The sequence below is a fragment of the Neodiprion virginianus genome, chromosome 4 (assembly GCF_021901495.1).
Source record: "Neodiprion virginianus isolate iyNeoVirg1 chromosome 4, iyNeoVirg1.1, whole genome shotgun sequence".
Lineage (NCBI taxonomy): Eukaryota > Metazoa > Arthropoda > Insecta > Hymenoptera > Diprionidae > Neodiprion > Neodiprion virginianus.
Window position 1 is genome coordinate 19,080,628 of NC_060880.1, and position 26,015 is coordinate 19,106,642.

A 26,015-nucleotide genomic window follows, 5' to 3' on the forward strand; every position below is an offset into this window, starting at 1 on the left:
AATTGTAACGACGTTCGGTCCGTGCGATCGTCCGAACAACACCAAAGGTCCCGATGTTGAGTCGACAGGCCGCCTAGCGTAGTACTCGAAGTACTCGACAGCTCGCGATCAAAGCAAGCGGCAGGAAAAATGGCGTCGGATAACGAAGCCTCCTGCGTTAGTGACCCAAATTTCGCGGTAATTTGCTCGTTCCTCGAGTGTTTTGGTAAATCATGCGGCATTGAGTACCCGGACATAGCCTTACTTCAGGATATGGTAGAAAACGCCCAGGAAGGTGAGTACGCTCCGATTTCGGTGTCAAACTTTGTTTTTCGAGGCCCTAAGGGACTCGCGATTTGACAAAAGTCGCTTAACGTTTATTTGCTTTGCCCTATTCGCTGTACCGCCTCTGCGTGCGCATTTTCATCCCACTTCCACGATCTTTACCTCAATGAAATTTTTTCTTCGCCTACTACGATTCATCGTTATCGCTTAGCGTGTATTTTTCAATCTGATAATGTTGACCGCGAAAATTGCCGCCTGTATTGACAGATGGATATTATTTTTTTTCTATTGTTTATTATTTTCTCATGTGCTGCCACCTCTCATTTATTTATGGTGAACATGTGACAGAAATCAGAACTAAAGCACACCACTTGTAATTTCAATTGATAATTGTTATAATTGCTACTCAATCACGAATTATAAAACCCCTTAGCATCGCTGGATGTAAATATTTGCTTTCATATTCATTACCAAGGTCACAAACAATACAAACAAATTAGGATTACTTGCGTACAGCCGTTGAATTAAAACTTATCAAAAGAAATGATTTTAATCTGTGTGGGTTTTTACAGTACCACAACAGTTGATAGACCTGCACATAAAGCTGTTAAGAAAAACGCGCAAGACTGTATCCGCAGAAAAATGGGAACGAGCTCTAGTGAAATTTTGTCATACATATTCAAACCAAGATGGATGGGAGCTCGAGCGTTTCGGCTACAAGAAAGCTCGGATTGCCGTCAAATTGCGGCTTCTGAAGGTAATTGATATCAACATGTTGTCTTAAGTTTGACAATCTTTTTTTCTTTCAAATCACACTCCTTGCCCTACTAAACAATTTTTATTAAATCAATATATAGGTTCTTCTTGAGGCGCAGTTTGACTTGAATCAAAGGTTCAAAAACGAAGTAAACAAGTTGGCTGCGAGTGAGTTGCGAGTCGAACCTCTTGGTCGAGATAAGTCTGGCTTAGCTTACTGGTGTCAGCTGGATGAAGAATGTAACATAAGAGTTTACCGCGAAGACTTGGACGAGGAGAGCTGGCAGCTTGTTGCGAAGTAAGTAAAGTTTTTGCCAAGTTTAATTGATTATGAGACAGATCTTCAAAGTCTGTGTTACGCGCTTATTGTTTTTAGCAAAACTTTGAGAATTTTAAATTAGGCCTGTTGAACAAAGTCGTACTTATATACTGGGAGTTAGTTTACCAATCTTCTGCACAGCTGTAAATCGTATTTCTATAGCACCTGTAAAGAGGAAAATCTGTTTTTCTTTTTCTAAACCAGGGATCGCGACGGGGTGGTCAGTCTGATTAGCACGTTGACAAATGGTGAGGCTGGAGATATACTAGAAACAGAGGATAGCAATAGCCTTGAAATATCAGAGAAGCCGATAATTGATACAGGTCAAGTGACAACCTCGCCAAGCGTAGAGGAGGAAAATAGAGATAATATAGAAGTGGCTGTTGTCGAGGGAAATGGCAAAGAAGATGCAGAAAGTTTGGAGGAAGACCTAGATGAGGAAGAAGATGAAGAAGAGGATGAAGAGGATAAGGAGGATGATCAAGGTGAAGAAAAGGAGGAAAACGGAAAGGTGGACGAGGAGGAAGAAGGCGATGAAGAGGGTGATGAGGAAGACGTCACAAATGAAGAAAGTTCACAACAAAATACAGAAGATGATTCTCAAGACATCGGCATTCTTTGCACAGAGTCTGGAGTGAAGAGAACAGCAGACTTGGAAAATCTCTCTAATCAACCCCAAAATCAGGCTATAGTGCCACCCTGTAAATTAAATCTCTCTGAAACTGTTCATTCGAGTAAAATCAGATATTCCGAAGTCTCCGATATTCCTAGTCCCACAGAGCCTCGGGGGAAAATTTATGTGAGTCAAGAAACCTCAGAACAAGAAGCGAAGAGTGTAGAATTGAAGCATATCGAAACACCAGTGATAAAAACTTCACCCATCAAAGTTGTGAACATCGCAAATCTGACCAAACCCGCAGAGGAGAGAAAATTAGATCTCAAAGTACCGACGGGAATAACATTGACACCTGTGATGAAGCCAATTCCACGCGACGATGTTAATGAACCGATAAAATCTCGTGAAAATGTACCAGCAAAAAGTAGCAATGTGTTTTTTTCATCTGGTGAACCGATACTGACACAGAACAAAATATCGGTAACACCAATAAACAAGTTGACCGCTAATCTTTCCAAGCTGCAATCGGAAAAACTAGAAAAATTAAGCGGGTCCAAGTCGCTGGAGAAAATAGCTGAAAATTTGGCCAGATCGAGTGGGATTCATGGAATGGTGACTAGTCCAGAAGAAGATCGTCAAATACCAGAATTCTTCTCCAGGTCTCAGACGGACAAGTCCAGAGCATCTAGGAGTCAGGGAGGAATGGATTTATCCACATCGCCCAGGGGATGGGAGAGCATCACTGAACGCAACAGACCTGTGGATTTCTCGGGAATTGATCTTTCTAGTCGTAAGTCAGTCGGTAGCAAGGGTGCAGAGCTCCCTTCACCTGGTTACAGACCTCAAGATTTTCAACACAGAGAAATAGATTTGAGCACAAAAAAACCGGGTCGACCAGACTTGTCCAGCATACGTTTTGACGCCAGAACGGCGTCGAGAAATCACCCTATTGTCACGGACTTTAGCAAAAGACAAACGCTGCCGCCTCAATTGCCATTCACAAACTACGATCTACCACCGGCCTATCGTTCCTCGGTAAGGATGGGAGGCGCGGACGATCACCGCCTGCCCAACTACAGTATGGTTCCAGACCTGAGTAAACTCAATGCAGTTCGGATGGGTGGTAAACGTCCGTTAGAAGAGGACGACGTACCACAGGACATAATAAAAAGGATTCACGCAGATGTGATACCGATTAGAAGTACCATCGACAAGCGACAAATGATCGGCAACAATTGGCGAGATGAAGTAGGCGAAGCGATCGAGGAACCGGTCATGATGGTGCAGGGACAAGGTTCAGGCAGCGAGTGCGACGCAGTGAATCCTGGGATTGGAGAAGCTATCAATGAGCCTGTGATGTATTTTTATGGGGAAGGCTTAGGATCGGAGTCGGAAACTGGCAATCCCAGTGATGAAACATCGACGGACAATGAAGTCAGTAAAGAATCAAAAAGTGAGCAAAGCAGCTCTTCTTTGTCGAATTTAAATTTACCCGAGAGCCAAGTTTTGCCGGAAATTAGTCCGACGAACGAAGCTTCCATAGAAACGGCAACCGATGATGCGACCAATTTACAAGAGAGTCAAATCGATGCCCAAACCAACAAGAGTACAACAGAACGTCCCGAGGCTTCAGTTGGGAAATCTAAATTCAAACCGACGCTTGGTGTTCAGGTATTCGTTAAATCGACTGCTGTTAGTCCCGTGAAAAGGTTGTCAAGATGGGACGTTGGCAGACCAGTTGAGAAAACCAACACCGATCATGATGTACCCGATTTACCTGCCGAACAACAAACTTCGATTAGTGATACGTTTACCGGTGCTTCACACAATTCTAAGGAAGACTCGAGTTCTGATCAAAATAGAATGAAAGAGAACACACCGGAAACCAGTATTAAGTCGGAGACTGTAATGGGCATTTCTGATTACGACAGTGACGCAGTTAAGGACGTGAAAGATTCAACGTTATCCAAAAATGAAACTGAAAGCTGTGATATAACTAAGACCGATGTTTTGGAATTGGGAAAACCAGAAAAAGCTACTTCGCAAGAATCGGCGGCAGTCCTTGAGGAATCGTGCAGGCATGAATCATCAATATCAATAGGTGCTGGACTCATAAAAGCTATATTACCTGGTCTGCTAGCTGTGCCAGGTGCCGAAACATTGGCTGAAAAGGATCATTCGCACGACACGAATAGTTCAATGATACAGACATTTGAGCAAAAATCTTCCAACAATGCAGATCTTCCAAGCGAGACGGACAATCCTGCCTCGTCTGAGGCGTCACCGCCGAGATTTTTTTTTGGCCCCAATTGTGTATCGTATAATTTGAAAAACGATGACAAAAAAGGTAATCCAGTTAGTGATGCAGCCTGTAAAATGAGTGTATCGCAATGTGAACAGTTAGAATTGGTGAGTCATGTCACACCTTCCGTCTCTGACGTTGCGGAACATACGGAGAAAGACAGCTTCAACAAATTGGCCGAAAATCTAGATCGAACTGTTAGCATCGAAAAGACTGTGGATTCTATATGTGGGAGTGAAAGTATCGACCAATTAATTGATCCACAGGCTGTTTCCGCAGGGGAAAATAAAAATCTGGATGAAAAAATTAATGTCGAATCAGAAATTGTAGACAGTGAAGAAAAACTTGAGGAGGATCCTGATGAAGAGAGTCTTAACAAAGAAAGTTTCTCTGGAGATGGAACCACGTATGCCAGTAAATCGGTAGATTCTGTATCAATGAATGAGAGGCTTCAACAATCTGTTGTTTCCGAAGATGAAACTTCTTCGTCTAGTGCAGTATCTGGGAATAAAAGTTTTGGCGAATTGAATGTAGCTAAAACTGGAATTTCGCCCACCGAAGAATTCACAGATTCTATACCAGTTAGTGAAAATTTTGCAAAATTAGTTATTGCGAATACTGAAACCGATTGTGTACCTGTCGTTAAAAGTCTGGAAGAGTCGAATGATTCGAAAAATGAATCTGAGTATATCGAAGATTCGAATGATCATTTAACCGAGCCTGAAAATGTAGAAACAACTGATGTTCTGACACTAAAGAGTGATAACCCTGATGAATTGATTCATTCTCCAGCTAAGGGTAAAATCTCTGACAGAAACGTTGATGATTCTACAAGGGACAAGCAAAGTGTTGAACAGTCGATCGATTCTGTAGACAGTGCTGAAAATTTGAATGAATTGATTGGGTCTGCACTTGGTACTGAAGGTCTTAGAGTATCGATTGATCTTGTAATGGAGAAATCTGAAACCCTTCAAGAGTCATCTCACTCTCCCGATGGTAGCGATAGTATTGTGGACCCTGATTCTCGAACAGTCAATGAAAAAGTTGAAGATTCAACTGATCCTGTACCTGATAATCAAAGTATTACAACAGTAGCTGATTCTCAGATGAAAGTAACTGCTATTGACGAGTTAATTGAACAACCACAAGATGAAGCGTCTGATCAACAGAAATCGGAAGACGTGCAACGGCTGGAAAATGAACCACATGAACAGTTAGATGCTGAAATTTCTGATCTTCAGGATTCTGATCAACAGAAATCAGAAGATGTACGATGCTTGGAAAATGAACCATATGAACAGTTAGGCGCTAAAGTTTCTGATCTTCAAGGTTCAAAAAACGCGCAACACCCAGAAAATGAACCTTCCGAAGTAATAGCAACTAAAGTTTCTGATCACCAGGAATCTGAGGATTTGCTGGAGCGGGAAACTGAATCTCACCAGCTTGAAAAAAGAAATGCAATTCCACAAAGTGGTTTAGAACCTGTTGAATCACCTGTCATATTGCCAACAGATTCTAAAGACCATTTGGAAGAGAAATCAGTTCAAGAAGGAGAGGAGCAGAAATCCAAAGAACCCCAAACAGAAGAGCCATCAGCAGAGCAGATAGACGAAAAACAATCCTTTGAAGAGCTTCCAGTGTCTCAAGGTAACAACGAATTTGTTAGTTCTAGTAATGAAGATGAACTACTGAAGTCCAGTTCGGATTCGGAGCAGGATCAGAATGTTCCGAGGAAAAAAAGGAATGTGGAAGAAGAACTGCTATCGAAGTCTCAGTCTGTTACAATTGACAATGTTGTTGATGAAAGCACAGGGATCGAACATGAAGATGTTTTAGATGAAGATGAAGATTCTGGTAGCGCAAGGTCGTCTAAACCAACAGAAAATCAAACAGAATTTACTGCATTTCAACCGAGAGAAATTTCTACAGAAAAACTTGATGCTTCATCGACAAAACTGGCTCTCAGTTCTTGTACAGGAACCGTAGATATGGAAACTTATTCTTCACATCAGAAAGATGAGAGACTTGTATCTCAAACTACAGATGCAATTGTCAGAGAACAGGACACAATATCGGAATCTGGTACAGATGATGATCGATGTCAAAATGTTGAATACGATGCAATAAACGACGAATCGAAAGAAGAGAGTAAAAGTGCAGCTAATGAAATTTTATATTCGGAACCACAGCAAACAATCAGAACTGCGGATGTGCCACCTGTTGAAAAGGTTGCTGTGTATCCTTTGGTGGAGTTACCTAATGCTATAGATGAGATTCAGCTTTCTAAAGATTGCGACGCTGAAGAAGCAGTCGAGAAACATTCTGCAAGTGGATTGGATGAGAGCAGTGCATCTAAAAACGACGACTTGTACTTCAAAGAAATAACGCCAGCAGCTATCGTTGACTTAAACATATCAAAATCTCCCGAAAGAATAACTGTTGAAAGTAAGAATGATAATAGAACAGATATATCGATCCGAACAGGCATCGTAGATGATTATTGCAACGCGGTAGCGGAAAATCCGAGTCCTTCCACAGATCAAGATTCGAATGAAGCAATGGTAATTGACGACAGAGTGTTTGATTCTAACGAATCATCAAAAGATGTGTCTAACGAAGATTCTACTTTAGACAAAGGAAAAGCGATGGATGATAAAAAGAGGTCTTTTGAACATATCGCTGCTTCTAACGAACCTAGAAGTACCTCAGATTCAAACCTAATAGGAGATCATGAAACATCTAGCAAAAATAACACCGATGAGACTCTTGAGCAGTTGAATGAAATATCTCGATTTAATGTGGGGGTTGTGTGTAGCGATTCTAAACAGGAATCTGCTGTGTCTCTATCTGTTGAATTTCGAAATGTCAATACATCCCAAACTGAGAGTGATGTGATTTCAAATCAGTTGGAAGATCGAAATAACGAGGCGAGTAAGTTAGCATCAACCGAACTGGAACATGAAATTGAATCGGAATCAACAAAAGAAAATTTAGGTGGAGAATTGAAGTGCGAAAGTAATCCGCTTGGGAAATATACGGTAGAGTCAGAATATGGAGAAACTGAGGACAACGCCGAGAACTTGACACAGGATGCAAGCACAGATGATCAAAAGTCTCTTGTAGCAAATTATGACAGCAGCGATCGTGAAAGTGATGATGTTTTTGAAAACGATCTCATCGAAAGTAAATCCAACATAGATGAGTCTGAAAGTATGGAAAGCCAGGAATTGTTACTAGACAGAGAAAAGCAGCAAGATTCCTCTCCGCAGATTGATAGTTTCCATGAAAAAGTTGGAGCAACTTCTGGATTACCACCACAATTGCGTGAAGAAGTGTCGGATCACGCTAAAAGAGATATTTCCAGGTTACAAACTGAAATTGCTGAAGAAATGATAACTGAAAGAACAGATAAAGATTGTTTAACAGATGCGAATGCATACAATGATAACACAAATTTCTCAGGTTCTAATTTAGATGAAACTGAAGAAGCGAAAACATCATGGGTAAATAAGAATTTACCGAAACAAGGTGCAGAAGAAATAGCAGCAAATGACAATAAGGAGAGCATGGACAGCATGGCTGAATCAAAGACTGATGATCTAATTGAGCAAGCTAATGATACAGAAAACATGACAGAATCGATAACAGAACACACAGAAGGAGCCAGAGAAAGTTTGGTATCTCTGGAAAGAGCGTTTGATACGAAACCCCCCGAAGAAACTGAATCAAAATTTGCTGGCAAAACGAAAGACGAAGACAGTAAGAAAGAATCTGAAATGAAATCAGTGGAAATAATAGACAATACGAGCCAAGAGAAGAGTATGAACGAATCTGTTCTGTCCTTGACACAGCACCAAATTCCGGGAACAGAAAAAGTTGGGGAAGAAAGTATTTCAGAATCATTACGTGATTCTGTTGAAGTCAATGCAAAAGATGAAAGGGAAACAAACACTTTGGAACATAATGAAATTTTGAGTGTGAGTACGATATCAGATTTACACGTAGTACAAGGACCTGTTGGTAAAAATTTAGAAAAGGAAATATCGGAAAAGGGAAAACCTATTGTTACAAATAGTCTCGATGACAGCAGCTCCGTGTTGTCCTCATCCATAGCGGCAAAACATTTTTCAGAACCAGACACGGTAGACTTGAATAACAGCGATGAGGAGGAAGATGAACAATTCGAGGAAGATTCTGGTATTGTTCATCATCCGAAGAGGTTGAAACAAGATTCGAGCATATCTATGCTGGCCAACGATGAAAGAGATTTAAATATTATATCGTTACTGGCAAAGGATTTGAAAAACAGAGATGAGACTGCTGGATCGGACTTGCTGAACCACAACATCAGCTATGCTGAATCAAAAAAATTGGAGGGTTCCGAATATGCTGAGAGTTTAGAATCTTCTTTACTCGACGACAAGAGGATCGCGATATTGAAGTCCAATGAAATCACTCTGCCACACGATGCAGCAAAGGATACACCCGCCTTCATAGCCGAAAAAATGGAAGCAAACAGATGCAGTTCTGACTTTGTTGCGGAAATTGTTGAGGAGAAGATTTTAGACCTCGGAAAGGTCGAGTTTGAGAAAGAAACGAATGACAAATTGGGAGATTTTTCGAAGGAGAAACAATTCAATACCGAATTGGTAACAAAGTTGAATTCTTCCGTGAACGAAATCGCCGACGACTCGGCGAAACTGATTACCTCGCAAAAGAAAAGCCTGAACGAAAACATGACGTCGTTGGCAGATGAGACTAGTAAACCTGAAGCTGATACAACTACGGATAATTTATTGACGAACAAGATTCGCGACACGGGTAAAGAAACCAAAGGAGACTCGGAAATCCAAAGTGTCAATCTCAAAGTCATAACTATCGAATCGGACGATTCGATGGGCGCTGATAACGAGGATCCGTTCAGCAATTCTCAGATCGAACTGGACCCCCTAGCTTGTATGGACGAAGACACGCAATCAAAATCCGAGGACACTAATGTCGCGTCGTTGGGAATTCGTGTCAAGCCTGTGTCGGAGCTGGTATACGAAGGGTGGAAATTGGACGGTGCTGAGACGCCCAAGATTTCTAGAAAACGACGCAACAGTCACCACGAATCAAACTCCGAGGATATAGCAGTAAAAGACGACGACGATGAGAGCGAAGGGACTGGCGGCAAAAGGATGAGATTACGCGGAAAGCGTCTTCCTAATATTAATCTGCGCAGGACGGTCGAAGAGAAACGTGAGGAAGCTGATAGTTCAGACGACGAAAATCACAAAAAGCTCAGTAGTATTGAAAAGGATGACTCTAAAACAGGCGACGACGTTATCGTCGTAGAAAATTCTTCAAATGACAAGAAAACCCGTGGCAGACCCAGAGGGAAGAGGAAGTTGCGACGGGCAATTTGCCGTTCTAGGCGAGCGGCTCCTGCTTCAGATACCAATCAGTCGGCAGCTCCCGAATTGTCTGCGACTACGGATCCACAAACCCCGGTTCTTAGCAGCCCGGCAGTCAGCAGCGACACACCACAGAAAAAAAGAAAGAAAAGTACGTTTTTAATCGGGATTTTAGCCACGTAAAATAGTCACATGTACGTCATTGAGCCAGCACTATTCGAAAGGCATAATTATAAAAATTTTACCGAATCGTGCTGAATGTGTAGTAATTAAACTTGTGCCGTTGGCGCCTTTCTCCTAACTTCAACGGTTTTCTACAAATTCGCTAATCTGATCACTTAGAGATATCTGAAAAAAAAAACATTTTGCCAGATTGTGCTAGACTTGTGTTAACTTGTACCATAATTCGTTTTTTGAAAAAAGTCATTATATTGCAAACAAAAAAACGTGTGTAAAATAAAAATGTACGAGAAAATGTGAGTTGCAATAGGCTTACCGAAAATTCAGAAAACAGTAGAAAACTACCAAAAAATTTATGAGAAAATGTAAAAAATCAACTCGCACCCGAACACTTCCAAGATTTCGACATTTTTTCGATTTTGCCGGATTGTTTTAATTTGTGCTGTACCATAGTTTTCCAACTTTGATAACGAACTTGCAAAATACCGAGAAAATCGGAAAACATATGAGATAATACAAAAAATCGACACCCAGCCGTACACTTCCAGGATTTCGCAATTTTTTCAACTGTGCTGCTAGGTTGTGCCAAGTTTGTGACTACTTGTGCCGTACTTTTGTACAGTCCGGGGCTAATAAGCATTTACCCCCCCAAAAAAAAGAACTGTCTGATCTCTGCATGTATAGGTCATTTTTTGATAAAACCCCACAGAATAACGATTACACTACTAATTTTGCGCATATTCGTTATTATAAGCCCCAGGATGAGCCCGAGAATTCTAATGAATTCCTGTGAAAAACGTTTTCTATTCATCATTAGGGTTGTTTTGTTCAACTTTTCGTTTTTCTTACCTACCCTTCGAATATTAGTTTTTAGCCTCGAACGAAGCCTCGTGAAAGCGGAACTCGGTAGCAACATTGTAAAAGGTGACTCATCCGGTTTGAATTTTTCGAACACTAACCAAAATATCTCGAAAACTATACAAGTTGGGAAGCTGTTTTTGTTTTCATTTTTGTAGATAGTCAAATTTTCTACAAAAAAGGTTCAGACTACTACACACCTAAATGTACATCTTGTATTCGATACGAACGTTTATTAGTCGCAGAATAAGAATTTAATTAGTACACAAAATAAAAATATGTAATTAATTGAAAGCGATTTTTTCATGCAACTAAACTCGTAATTAATATTACTTGCACGTATTGCCAACTAAAATCTATGAAAAAAAAATCACTCGTAAAGGATCACCTTTTTCAAATCGAAGCTGACGATATGACGTGCGACGGAACTGATTACTCATTTCATTATAGTTTTTCGTGAAACACAGTACTTTGTTGTAGATTATCGTTGTATTTTATAGATAATTGTAGAATGGCTCGCATTTACGCGATCGTTCTTCTTATATCAAATGTGGAAATGGATATAATTTATTGTAGAATATCGTAAAATTCCTGTTTTAGAGAAATAATAAATGTTAGTTTTTTTTCATAAGACTCACCTATTGAGACAAAGTGAGTTCAAAAATATATGACAGATTCTCTAAATACGTCTAGATCATACTCAAAAGATGAAAAATAAGTCTTCGAATTTAGACCTCAATTCTGCTAGGTACTTGACTTGTCTGCCAGAAGTTTACTTTGTGAGAGAGCGGTGGTTCAAAAATTCGTGGAGTTTATAAAATGTTGTACTTTTCATAGAAATTTTAAGAATACTAAGAGAAAAAAATGTATGTTGTCTGGGTCCGAAATTGTAATTATTTTTCATATACAATTGTGAATTTTTATCATTTTTTTTTTTTTTTTATTGCAATTAGTAATTTTCTATGCGAAATACTACGATGTTCGACGATTTCCCACGATGTTCCACGTTTTTGTACAATTTCCTACAATTTTCGAATATTTTGTACAATTTTCAACAAACTGCATTTTATTGTGGTTTGGCGTGGAAATTAGTTCCACCAGGTTTTCTTCAAGTTTTTGGAAAGACAGGGTATGACAGAAGTTGGCCCAAACCCAGCCCAATTAAAAAAACTTGTGAATTCTTCGAAGTGGTTGGCTGGGTGTTGATTTTTTTGTGTTGTCTCATATGTTTTCGGGATATTTGGTACTTTTCCAGAGTTTTCTGAGTATTTGAAAAAATAAGGTACGGTATAAGTTAGCACAAGTTGAGCACAATCTATTTTATTTCTAGTTTTTTTTTTTTAAATTCTTATCTTACATGTTTTTGTTAATGGTGATGTACGGACTTGTTCAAAAAAACGATGTAAGGCACAAGTTAGTACAATCTAGCACCATATTTTTTTTCAGACATCTCATAAGTGCTGGCCTTATTAGATTTTCGATTTTTGCGATTTTTTGGAAAACTGTTGAAGTTAGGAGTGGTGGGTCAATGGAACAAGTTAACACGTATTCACTACAACTCACCACAATTTTATAATTATTATTTTCAAAAAGTGCCAGGTCAACTTCACACATACAAAATCGTTTCGAAGTAATTATGTGGATTGTTAGAAAAAAGTTGTTAATTTGGAAATTATTAATTTGGAAATGGTAATTCTTTTTCAGGAAAAATGGTGCTAGGTTTAGAGATTGGAAGAGACATAATAGACACCTCGCAGTCTGGGGCCTTGCTGAATGAAAATCCCGTCAGACAATCGAGGCGAATAGCGCAGCTTAAAATTAAGGAGGAGGCTGACAGAAGGCGAATAGAAGAAGAAACGTTGTGCGAACTGAAAGAGAAGAAGGATCGAGACTCGGTTAACCAGAAAAAAAGAAAGAAGCAAAAGGTATGAGAATAACTTTAGTTGGTTTGTTTATTTTCAGTCTCTTGATTTCTAGTTTAATGTTTGCTAAGTTTTAATTTATGAAATTCCTTAGCCTGAGAGTGAGGAAGAAGTTTCGTTTAAAGAGATCGTCGAGAGAGAAACAAAGCCTAAGAAAAAGCATAAGACGAAAATAAAGAAGAAGAAAACTGAGTCAAAATTTGATGAAACGAATCCTTGGCGCAGTTCGTCTGGTTCTAGCACCGAAGACGAAGACGATCACGATGAGGACGACGATGAGGAGGAAGAAGCAGAAAGCGAGGGCTCTGTACTTTTTAAAAGTGATCACGAATTTTCACCCGAAAGCGATCTCGAAAAAGACGAAGAATCGGAACCATTGAGAAGAGCTAGAACGGCCCAGAAAGGTGAAAATAACATCCAAAGCTTATTTCAAAACTTTTCTGTTATATTCATCGAATCAATTCACGAAGATAAAAATTGTAATCGACGTTTTCAGCCCAAAGTGACGACGAAGAAGCAGACGATGAATATGCGTGTCAAAAATGTGGCAAAGCTGATCACCCTGAGTGGATTTTATTGTGCGATACATGTGACAAGGGCTGGCACTGTTCCTGTCTGAGACCAGCTCTTATGCTCATACCAGAGGGCGATTGGTTCTGTCCTCCGTGTCAACACGTAAGTTGAACATTGAGTCTAGTTTCTTTTACAGTCTTCGTAAACATGTTTCACTCCATGAATACTTACATTGAAAAACATTTTTAATTGATAGAATCTACTGGTGCTTAAACTGCAAGAGAACTTGAAGAAATATGATAAGTACACGAAGAGACACGAGAACGAGTTGTTGCGAAAGAAGAGACTGGCCTATGTTGGCATCAGTTTGGACAATGTTCTGCACAGAAACGAGACCCAGAAATCATCCAGAGCATCAAGCCAAGAGTCTGATAATGGTAAGAGCGATAAAAATCTGTGTGATTACTTGGGAATTTGAAACTTCAAAGCGTCGTTCAGATTAACATGAGTTAGATCGTAAGGATAATAATTTGAACTGTCACATTTCAGAATCCTCATCCTCAGCTTCGTCGTCGAGCTCCGGGAGCTCGAGTAGTGAAGACAGCCAACCTGTTTACCAACTCCGAGAACGACGTTGTGCAAATACTTACAAGTTTAATGAGTACGATGAGATGATAAATGCTGCAATTCAAGATGAGGTAGAAGCTGTTCGAGGAGCTGGAAATCAGGGTAGAGGAAAAGATATAGCTACTATTGTAAACGCTGAAAAAGAAGAGGCGCAAGTAAGTTTGCATTTTTTAGATTATTCTCCGCGTAATAGAAGTAGAAATAAATAATTTGTCTGATATTCGTTAGGCTGAGGCTTTTAAGAAGAATCAACTAGAAGGAGATGAGGATGAGACGGACGACAGAAAGCTTGAAAAAGAAAGTGATGAGGATTATAAAGCCGAAAGAGATGCAGATTTAGATGACGACGACGATGAGGACGATAAGCCAAAAGTATCGGCGCGGAAGATACTTTCTAGAAAAAAGCATCGTAAGCTGAACAGCTTGGACACCAGCAGTGAGGATGATCCGGAAAGTGACGAGGACTTCAAAGGTTCAGTTTCAGACGAGGAAGATGATCTTGATGATCAGGGATCGTCTTCTGATGAAAGTACCTTCGCTGATGCTAGGAGGCAACGGGGTCGAAGAGGTGGAGCTCCTGTTAGGCGGTCGACAAGAGCTAGAATGACTCGATACGACGAAGATTTTAGTATGTATTAATAAAAAAAAAAGAAACTGCATCTTGAAATGGGCTATCAAATTTTTGCCGCTCCTTCGTGAAACTATAATTTATATAATTTATGTTTTTAGTAAACGACGATAGCGAAGATAGTGATAAACCTAAAAAAAAGAAGTCACGGTCTATCTGGGAGGAGTCGGAAAGTGAAGAAAGCGATAATTCTTGGAGACAAAGAAAGAAACGGTAAGTTTTAATTTGTGTTTAAAAATTAGAATGTGATTGTCTCTGGAGATCAGAATAGAACAAGTTTTTTAATGGGAAATCAATTGGGAAATGAATTATCCAGCAGGAGTAAAACGACGCCAATACCGAAATCGAGGTCGTCAAACAAATCGAAACCTAAAAAAAAGAGTAAGAAGAAGCGCATCATCGAATCTGACAACCAAAGTGAAAATGATGAAGAAAACAAACCTGGCACACATATTAATGATTCTGACGGAGCAGAGGAGATCCAGTCGGTTCTAGATCAAGAACAAGTAAGTGAAAACGAGGAGAAGAGGATTTTGTGCGATCAGGATGGCGTTAAAACTGAAGAAAAAATCGAGGGAAATCAGGAGAATGAACAAAAAGATGGTATTCCTATGGTTTCGATGGATGCTGAGAAACTTGCCAAGAAAAAAAAGGTTTGAAGAGTGCATGAATTGTATTTTTTTGAAAACGAAATATCTTACTATTGGCGATACAGAAGACTATTATAAATTTTTCAGGAAAGTATACCTAAACGGAAGAAGACTCCACCCATAAGACGAAAGGTAAAAACTTGTCACTTGAAATGACTATTTTTCATCGAAAAACTGATATATACCTATAATTGAAATTTGATTTTCACAAAGAGTTTCATGCTTCAATGAAACTTCGTGGGTAAAATTGTTTCATTTTTCGCAGATCATTTATGGTGGACTTTCGGATAGTTATCCACAACAGGAAGAAGAAACACTAGGCAGACGAACACGGGGCAAGAAAATTAATTACCAAGAAGATATGGCGTCTGATAGTGAAGAGGTAATATATCATATGTTTAATAAGTGAATATTCAGGTCCACAGTTGTAAAAAGAGTTAAAGTATTGGCGTTCGAGTTGAAAAGTATTTGAAAATGTTGTAATATACAGGATTTAAACGAGGTATTATGCTGACTAGTCCGTGGGAGGCAATTTAGGGACACCCTGTATAGACAAATTCATAATCTTGATTAATGGCCAGAATGAAACTTGACGAGCCATCTATTGGCCAGCGATAGTTTTGCGTATCGAGACGAGCTCGCGCGGGACCGTTTGCGCCAAGATTCAATCTAACCCTCTCTACTCCTGGACTCCTTGTTAATAGGACATGCCACACTGTTCATTATGTAAATAGACATTATACTCTAATAAACTACTTTAATATTAATTGCATAAAACCACACTCTCTCTTTTATATCCACATGGTAGCAGAGCGTGTTTTTCCGTGGTATCTCCGTGGTTTGTGGTTTAAATTTAAAGTAAAAGAATATACGCGCAACCAAGAAGATGAAATGTTAATTTAACTAAAAATGGAAAGAACTGTGAAATAAGTGATGAAGCGCGAGTATAGATCAAATTCATTTTGAAGTAAAACACATGTTTTCGTGGATAAAACAGATAGTGAATCAAGAACACGAATTAAAAGTCAAAGATATTAAGTTAGAAAATCAAACAAGAAATCAAATTCGTCAAGTGTATTTGGAAAAAGCTAAGAAAGTTGTTATTCTGAAAATTTAATATACGAAAATATAAGTATGAGTGAATCGAAAATGGCTAAGCAAGTTAAGATGGAAGATATTATGATACCCATTTTTGATGGGGCAAATTATTTAAGTTGGAAAATAAGAATAATGTTATAACTGGAATACAAAAGGTGTAAAGATCCAGCAGTTAGTAATATCACCAATAAGTATAAAAATAAAGAAGAAGATTGGATAGAAATGGATTTAAAAGCAAGAACGCTCATAGTCAGCTCAATCTCTGATAAACAATTAGAATACGTTGGTGAATGCAAAACAGCATTAGAAATGATGACAAGATTTGATAAAATGTATACGACACAATCAACAGCACTGCAAATAATGTGCAGAGGAAAAATCGATGATATTAGATTGACAAATTACCAGTCAATAGAAGAATTTTTTGTAGAGTTTGAAAAATTAACAAATGAATTTAAAGCAGCTGGAGGAAAGATAGACGAATCAGAAAAAATGAGATATTTGATCAAAGCTTTGCCAGAAGAGCAAAGAACCGTTGATTACTTGAAGTCCAAAATAAAGGAGAAGAATTTGAATTCGAACGACAAAAACAATAAAAGCAATGTCAGCACATTTGGTGCAAAAACACAAGATAAGTGCTACAACTGTGGTATACCAGGTCATCACAAGAAAGACTGTAAAAAGGGACAACACAACAACAGAGGCAGGGGTACTCAAGTCAATCAAGGACAGCGAAGTCATCAGCGAGGCTATTACAGAGGTGGAAATCACCGAGGTCGAGGCAGAGGACAAAGTCAATCCAGAGAAGACTATTCCAGCAATCAACAAGGCAACTACTCATCGGAGACTTGGTCAACAGAGGTATGCAAACCAAAAGTAGCGGACTACAACGTCAACAGAGAAAAACTTAGATATTATAAAATGAGACACGTAAATCATGTAACAAGTTTCAACGAAAATCATACCGAAATAAGTTGGTTACTAGATAGTGGTTGTACAGACCATATTATAAAAAATTATAAATTCTTTTATGATTATGTGGATTTGAAAATTCCAATTGATGTTAAAATGCCAGATGGAAAAAATTTGAAAGCTACAAAAATTGGAAATATTAAAATTTTTCTAAAAAATTATTATAATCAGGTACAAATTGATTTAAAGAATGTATATTACGTTGAAGGCATAAGACAAAATTTATTAAGTTTTTCTAAGATAACAACAAATTATACAATACTAGCTAAAAATGAAAGTGCCAAAATTTATAATGAATCAAGACAGTTAGTAGCTGTTGCAAACAAAGTAGATAATTTATACACTTTGAAAACTTTTATTTCAAAAGGAAAAAATAATACAACGTATGTAAATTCCATAAAAATTATTGATAAAGAGAAATGGCATAGAGCATTAGGTCATGTAAATTTTCAATATTTAAACAAATTAGTGAAGGAAAAATTAGTTGATGGATTACCGAATAAAATCGAAAGCACTGATATGAAATGTGCAAATTGTATAGAGAGCAAAATGCCTAATGTACCATTTGAAAATAGCAGAACAAAAACTAGTGAAATCCTAGAACTAATTCATACAGATCTAAATGGTCCACATAGCACGATTGGCTACGGCGGAGGAAAATATTTTTTAACATTTGTAGATGATTATAGTAAATGCACAAGAATCTTCTGTATTAAAAATAAATCAGAAACAGCGAGTTGTCTAAAAGAATTCGTAAATTTGGTAGAAAATAAATTTAATAAAAAAATAAAGAAATTACGCTGTGATAATGGCAAAGAATACTTAAATCGTGAAATTTATGATTTTGTTAAATCCAAAGGAATTGAATTGTTACCATGTCCACCCTACGTCTATGAATTAAATGAAGTAGCGGAAAGATATAATAGATCTGCAATGGACATAGGTAGATGTCTAATGCGAGAAGCCAAAATACATAGAAGGTATTGGCCAGAAATTATGAAAACAGTAGCATATTTAAAAAATCGTACAACTGCAAATACGGAGGAGAATAAAACTCCCTATGAAATATTTAAAAAAAAAAAACCAAATGTAAAAAATTTGAAAATTTATGAAAGTCGAGTTTTTGTTAGAATTCCGGAAGCTTTAAGAAAAAGTAAATGGGATGGCAAAGCACAATTAGGCGTACTAGTAGGATATATTGAAAATGGATATAGAGTTCTAGTAAATAATAGAGTAATCAATGCTAGACATGTACAAATTGTTGAAGAAAATACTAAAATAATATGTTTGGAAAAACTTGATGAAGAAAGCGATAACGATTCGGAAAATAGCGAATCTAAAACCTCAGATCAGGAAGCGTTTGGAATCAATGAAAATGATTCAAATGAAAACAATCCCTCACTTTCTACTCATCCTCTCGAGGAAAGTAGAAGTAATAAAACTAGAATTAATTCAAATCAAAATGATATTGAAAGTGAAAGTGATGAAAATGCAACAGTAAAAAAAACATCACACAGAAATAAAAGTCCTATAAACAGATACGGAAATCCTGTATCACATTTTATTTATGTTCATTATGTTGATGCAAATGTACCAAATACTTTCGAGGAGGCGTTAAACTCCAGTGATAGTAAAAAATGGAAAATAGCAATGGATTCTGAAATAGATAGTTTAAAGAAAAATAATACATGGAAAATTGTTGAAAGACCAAAAGATAAAAAAGTAATTGATGTCAAATGGGTCTATAAAAGGAAAGATAATAATGTTTATAAAGCAAGATTAGTTGCAAGAGGATTCCAACAAAGGGAATACGCTGAAAATGTTTATTCACCAGTGGGTCGAATGCAAACATTGAAAATTTTATTGTCATACAGCTGCAAAAATAATCTATTTATTGTACAAATGGATGTTGAAACAGCCTTTTTAAATGGCGATGTGAAATCAGAATTGTATATAAACGAACCAAAAGGTTACGAAACAGGGGACAATAAAGTTTGTAAATTGCAAAAGGCACTCTATGGTCTAAAAGAAAGTCCAAGAGCTTGGTATGACTGTTTCAATAAGTTTATCGAAAAATTAAATTTTGTAAGAAGTAATTATGATTACTGTTTATATGTGAAAAATACAAGCAAAGATCCAATATATATATTGGTATTTGTAGATGATCTTTTGATCTGTTGCAAAGATAAAAAAGAAATAAACAAAGTTAAAGCTAGTCTAATGGAAAAATTTGTAATGAAAGATTTAGGAAAGATTAAAAATTATATCGGATTGATTATAACAAAGATAAGGGTAAAATGACTTTAAGTCAAGGAACATATGTTGAATCATTGGCTGTAAAATACAACTTAGAAAATTCTAAGTTATACGATACTCCAATGGAGACAAATCTTAAATTAGAACAAGCAAATGAAATCAATGAAAATATAAAATATAGAAATTTAATCGGCGAATTATTGTATATCAGCACAGGCACAAGGCCAGATATAGCTTTCAGTGTAAACTATTTGAGTTGATATCAAAGTTGTTTCGACCAAACACATTTCAAATATGCAATGAGAATTCTAAAGTATTTATATAAGATCAAAGGTTTAAAACTAACATATTACAATAATATAAATTGTGAAATATTAGATTGCATGGTAGATTCTGATTACGCAGGAGATAATGTAGATAGAAAATCTACAACGGGTTTTGTAATAAGATTATATGGAAACTTGATTTTCTGGAAAACTCATAAACAGAGTACAGTAACAAAATGTTCAACTTTTGCAGAATATACTGCTATGTCAGAAGCAACAACAGAAATATTGTTCGTTAGAAATTTGTTAAGCGAAATGCTTAATGTAAAGTTTGATAAACCGATAAAAATATATGAAGATAATTCAGGCGCAATCGCGATAGCAAAGTTTGGAAATTTTACAAAAAACTCAAAGCACATCGAGGTGCAATATCATTATATAAATGAAAATTATGAAAATGGAGTAATTGACATTGTAAAAATAGAGTCAAATTCAAATATAGCGGATATGCTAACTAAGAGTCTAGATAAGATAAAATTTATAAAGAATCGAGAAGAACTCAGAGTGATTTAAAAGTTCCAAAGTAATGCTAATTATGTTAGAATCAAGATTATAAATTTAAGGAGGCGTGTTGTAATATATAGACAAATTCATAATCTTGATTAATGGCCTGAATGTAACTTGACGAGCCATCTATTGGCCAGCGATAGTTTTGCGTAGCGAGACGAGCTCGTGCGGGACCGTACGCGCCAAGATTCAATCTAACCCTCTCTACTCCTGGACTCCTTGTTAATAGGACATGTCGCACTGTTCATTATGTAAATAGACATTATACTCTAATAAACTACTTTAATATTAATTGCATAAAACCACACTCCCTCTTTTATATCCACAGAAAAAACTTGAAAAAAAATTTCGACGAGTGATTGGTAAACCTTTGATTAATTCTGTTTCTGATTAAATTGTTTTAGGAATTGAAAAAGGCTTTGAAAAAAACTGAAGAGAGCGAGGATGAGTTTGTCAATGAAGTCGAGGAGTTGAACGAGGAAGCTGAGAAGGATTCAGACTCAGGTGCGATACCTATTCATAGTAAACCTTCCCATGGTAAAGAATAAATAGTTATCGGTGCTTGAACTGAAGAGAAAAAATAAGAAAGAGAATGAATGTAATGGTATTACCAAGGACCATGTATTGATAATTTTTACAGGTGATATATACTCTCCGAAAAAAGAAGCTCCAAAGATAAAGGGAAAATCACCGAAGGGTAAGAAACCGAGAAAAAGTAAAAGTCCCGCGGCAACGAAAATGAACCCAGCAAACGAGCATGATGCCACTCCAAAGGCCAAAAGAAAGCCGGGTCCAAAACCCGGGAGTAAAAACAAGCCGAAGTCACAGAAAATGATGACCCTGCCGTTCAACAATCCAAGAAGCGGCGGCGAGGAGGGCGACGTGACCGAGGAAGGCTCGCTGGCAGGTCTTGGTACCGAGGAATTCGCTGAGCTGGACGAGGAGCAGCTAGATCAAATGATGATGATGGAAGACGAGGAATACGGTAAACGGCAGCTGGAGCTGGCTGCGATAGAGATCGCGAAGAAGAAGAAGGAGGAGCGGGAGGCGAAGAAGCTGGAAAAGGCCCGTTTAAAGGCCTTGGAGATACTGGCGGCTGAAAGACAGAGGGATCCGAATGCTCCAGAAGGCACAGACGGCGAAGCGCCGAAAAAGAAGAAACGTGGACGACGCAGTAAGGCTGAGATTCTCGCCGAACAAATGAGGAGAGACGGGGCGCCAAACTTGTCCATTGAATCAAAGTCTCCAAACGTGACTGCCATTCTTTCACCCAGCGTGGCGCTGACCCCAACGACCAGCGTGACTCCGATCTCGTCTCCTAGTGTCACGACTCCAAATCTGGCTCCGAATATGTCGTCTTTTTTGAGCCCTAATCCCGGCATGAATTTGGCCCCTAATCTAACCCCGACATTGGTCGCTAATATGAGTCCCATCGCAACACCGGAGGCGCAAAAGATTCCCGAAAATCTTTGTCCTGTAGTCATCGGACCGGATACTCATGCTTTCAGTCCCGAAGGTATGCTCGTAAAGCCGAAACGTCGGGGCCGCGGAAAGGGGAAAAAAACTCTTGCTCTGGAGGCCGCGAGAGCGGCAGAAGCTGCGGCGAAGGGCATCGATCACATATCGGGTTTCGGGACGGATTCCAACCCCGAAATGAAGTCCGACGATCCCAATATCCTACCGACTCCTGGTAGCAGCACGTCCGGTTCCGCGCCCTCGACACCGCCAGCGAGCATCACGGTTGTTCAGCAAGGGACGCCTTCGAGTCAAAATCAGGCGCCGCCGCCAAACGTCAGTATTCAATCCAGCCAGAGTTACCCATCGATGTCACCCGTTCAGCAGCAGCAATCACAGCAGCCGCAGTCCTCGGTGATAACTAGGATGCTTCAGTCGCAGCCGGTATCGGCCAGTCCCCAATCATTTGCAGCGGCGGCCGCTGCTATGGGTCACAAGTACTTTGGTACCTCGAACGCACCTGGAAATATAATGGGCGTTCCCCGAGCTGGTTTCGACATCCAACCACGTGGCAGGATCACACTGCCTTACGGGCAACCTGGCCAGTCTCCGATGCCTCCACACTTTGCCGCTGTCAGGTCAGGCACGCCGCCGATGAGGATGCGAGTTCCCGGTCCACAGATGTACCACACACCTCATCACCCAATGGACCCTTCGCCTTCTGGCGGAGGGCCAATTTCCATCAGCAGCAGCAGGGACCGAAGTTCGCCACTGGGATCAGGATCAGGTTCGGCGATGATTCCTCCAGCAGCTGGGAGTCCATTGACCAAGGGCGGACCTACGCCTCCACCTCCGCCGCCCTACGCTAGGGGCGTACCGCCGATGGGAAGATTCCCTGAGGGTTCCCCAATGGGCGGACCGAGGCACCAGATGCCGCCGTTCGCCAATGCCACTGCAACTAATCACGGTATGCAGCAACCTTCACCACCGCCCAATCGCGCGACAGGGAATTTCTCACCCTATCATCCACCGCCTCCTCCAACTTATCATTACGGTGCTTATCCTCCGCCACCACCCATGACTACGGCTGACGACGCGGCAGCTTATCAGGGCTCCCCGTATCCTACGGAACATTTTTCTACGCCTGCTGAAAATCCTGCACCTATACAACCACCCCCTCCTCCTCAAGCACAGGCACCGCCGCACACTCATACACATCCACCTCATACGACACATCCTCATACTCACTCTCATCCTCACCCTCATGCCGGTGAAACCGGCGGACCTGGTGGTAATAAACAGTTTGACGAAGAGGGTAGCGGGGAATTTGGAGGTTTGGTGTCTTACTTTAGTAGCCAGAGAGAGGACGATCTCGACTCGTAGCACGAGTGAATACTTGGCCGATCCTGAATCGTTATCAGCGGTAACGTTATTGATTTTCGCACGCTTTGCCGATGACGATGAGCGTTCGATATAAGTAACAGGGTGACAGGGCATGGGTCACGCGTTGTTTCAGTAATTATTTACATTTGAAGAATAAAATATTCTTTTGCTATGTTGCCTCAAAAGGCAAAAGTGCTTTGTTCCTTGTTTTGTTTTTATCTGATTATTTTCCTGGTTAATTCTATACAGAGTGTAGCCATGCGTAGAAAGATAATAACTGAAAATAAAAACCAATGATCAACATTGAAGTAAAAACGTATTTTAAGAACTTGTGTAATTCTGAGGCAACAATGTTATCAATATTTGAAACTCGTGCGTAACGCATGTATCGATTGAAGTGCTTGATGAAAGAGAAACGAATACAATCCTATGGGTGAGGCTAAGGTTTAAGAAGTTATTCGAATTCTAGGGAAAAGCAAACAAACGGTGCTTGTTAATAGCTTAATGAATCCATTCGCGAATTCTCGGATAAAGCGAAAAAGAGAAAAAGGGGGAGAAAAAGAGGGAGAAATAAAAGTTAAATTTATTGAACAGGGAAAGTGCAGATTTTTTTTATAGATGACGTGATTTAGCAGCTGACGATGGGAAATAGATCTGACGTGAAGAACTTTCTATCTGTATTAAACGCTTAGAGGAGAAAAAAATAAATAAAAATGAAATATTAATGAAAGGAATTTAATAAAGAAAAGAGAAAAAGAAAAAAAATCAAGAATTTAAATACATATAGAGTTTGCCCTCTACCCCCGTTGTAGAAGGATGATATATATCTTTTACAGATGAAACACAATTTATTTATAAAAAAAGACGAAGAAGAGAAAGAAATGAAAATAATTTTATTGTCGCGAGAACCAGTTTATTATTATTAAAAAAATGATATGATATAAAAATAAATAAATAAATAAAATGAAATAAATAAATATAACCGGCTAATAATAGGTCCGTTATTTATCCGTTATAATGTATATATGTAAATACGGCGAGTCTTTAGATTATTATATTATATGTACATGTACTATAGTACATAGTCAGGCAAAGGAACGAGAAAGAAAATCATAAACCATAAGTGCAGAGGGGCACAAATGTAATATTTAAACTGAAAAATCGAAATGGGAGATAAAAATTTGAGAAGAAATTAAATAGAACATTACGAAAACAAAAAGAGGATACATGAAAAACCCGGACAATTTGAACGAAATAATATCCGATTGATAATAAATTAACAAATGGTGTGAAGACTACTATTATTATAATTATTTATAAACGAATTAAGATTCTATGATAGGGCAGTATATTGTATTTTACAAGATTTTACTTGATAATTATTATGAGAGGATGAAAAAAAGAAATAATAATAATATTAACTATAATTATAATAATTAATTATGTCATTAGTGGGATTTATGCAGCAGAAATCATGTATCTGTTTAGTTATCACAAGTACACGCATACCTACCTAACTATGAATAGAAGTTATATATATAAAGATAAATGAAAGATATTACATTATTATACATTATAGAGTTAGCTGCTTGGAATAGTTTTCCTTTACTTCTAACGTTAACAATTCACAAAAAAGGATTTAAACAAAACACGGAAAAATAAAAAAAACAGAAAAATTTGGCGATGTGACGATATAATCAAATGTACGATTGCCAATAATTTTATTATTTTTACACGCATCAGACGATATCTTCATCTTAGTTCATTATTACAAACATATAATCTGTTTTTCCTTAACGCCAATAGCAAATCTTCAATTCGTCACCATACATAAATACATACATAGAGGTAACAGGCAGTTCACCTCTGGAATACATTTCAAGGATAATTTTAATATATTTTTTTTCTTTTCCAGTGTCTCGAAGTTGACATTGGTTTCGTAACGTTGACTTTTCATCTTACACAAATTGGTATTTCAATTGAGAAGCGTGCATTGAATTGACACAGGTCAAGAAGCATCCTTTTAATGAACCGTATCAACAATTTTAATCCTTCGTTGATCAGATGCTCCATTCTTTAAATTCACTTCAATGTTAACCCGCTTCTTTGGGATTTAGGTTACAATAACGTAAAATACAACCATAAAATTGATATCAAATGCGAAGAGAAAAATATCTTCTTGAAGTGTATTCTGTAAGGACAAAAGGCTAATTAAGAGACTTGCTAAGATGTTTTTGTTTTGGTATGGGTCTAAACCAAACATCATTATATTACATGTGTAGACTAAATACAAAACATTTTGTAATAAAACTCAATATATTAAAATAAAGTATATAATGTTCACTTTCCATGACCTACTTGGTTGATGTGTGTGAGTGTGATAATGTGGGTGAAATGAAGACAATATTACACTTTTGACAAAATTTCTGTATTTGATATAATCGTAACAAGTTGTTGTTTACATTTTCTGAATTTTAGAAAGCTCGTTTGCAAGCAAATATAATTTAATACTTTTGTTGTTCACGGCTGATATCATATGTATGCAGAAGAATATTATTTGCAGTATTACATGCAGTATTTCAAAAGATTTCAAAGTAGAAAACAGGCTTCATACAATTTTTGAAATTTTTTCTATTCATTATTGCACCGATTTTGTGAACTAAAAAATGTTGACACTTTTTTGGACGGAAACATTTTTATATTGACTCAAATTTGCTGGGCAATTTGCATCATTGTGTTGTGTAAAATTTGGATATAATCAGATGGAACTCTGTTTGTAATCAAGATCAGCTCACCACTACAATATATGGGTGTGAAATTTTTGTATATTATCAAGTATTTTTTAATAAATTAAATTTTTCGTTTTGAAATATTAAAAAAAAATGGAACTGCTGGAGTTATACAACGACTGCTACATTGGAGATTCAGGGGTGTTATTTTTCAGGATGCAAATTACCGCGAGAAAGTTGAACGAACCCCATTTAAAA

The 26,015-nt window shown here is 38.1% G+C and overlaps 1 protein-coding gene across 1 annotated transcript; it reads left to right on the top strand.

Annotated features, from left to right (window-relative positions):
• Positions 1 to 50: 50 nt before the first annotated feature.
• LOC124302848 (uncharacterized) lies at positions 51 to 25,376 on the top strand. Its single transcript, XM_046759416.1, has 17 exons — positions 51 to 274; positions 837 to 1,021; positions 1,122 to 1,318; positions 1,544 to 9,804; positions 12,396 to 12,616; positions 12,708 to 13,017; positions 13,110 to 13,288; positions 13,383 to 13,563; positions 13,676 to 13,908; positions 13,982 to 14,381; positions 14,483 to 14,594; positions 14,698 to 15,034; positions 15,119 to 15,163; positions 15,297 to 15,413; positions 16,271 to 16,990; positions 20,595 to 20,694; positions 20,831 to 25,376. The coding sequence occupies exons 1-17, from the start codon at positions 130 to 132 to the stop codon at positions 23,026 to 23,028; spliced, it is 13,941 nt and encodes a 4,646-aa protein (XP_046615372.1). The 5' UTR covers positions 51 to 129; the 3' UTR covers positions 23,029 to 25,376.
• Positions 25,377 to 26,015: the final 639 nt, after the last annotated feature.

Bases quoted from the DNA above. Each gene is read 5' to 3' on its own strand.
- LOC124302848 (XM_046759416.1), top strand. From the start codon at position 130: ATGGCGTCGGATAACGAAGCCTCCTGCGTTAGTGACCCAAATTTCGCG. The intron at 13,564-13,675 runs GTAAGAGCGATA...GTCACATTTCAG, and splicing joins AAGCCAAGAGTCTGATAATG to AATCCTCATCCTCAGCTTCG. The intron at 16,991-20,594 runs GTATGCAAACCA...AAATTGTTTTAG, and splicing joins CGGAGACTTGGTCAACAGAG to GAATTGAAAAAGGCTTTGAA.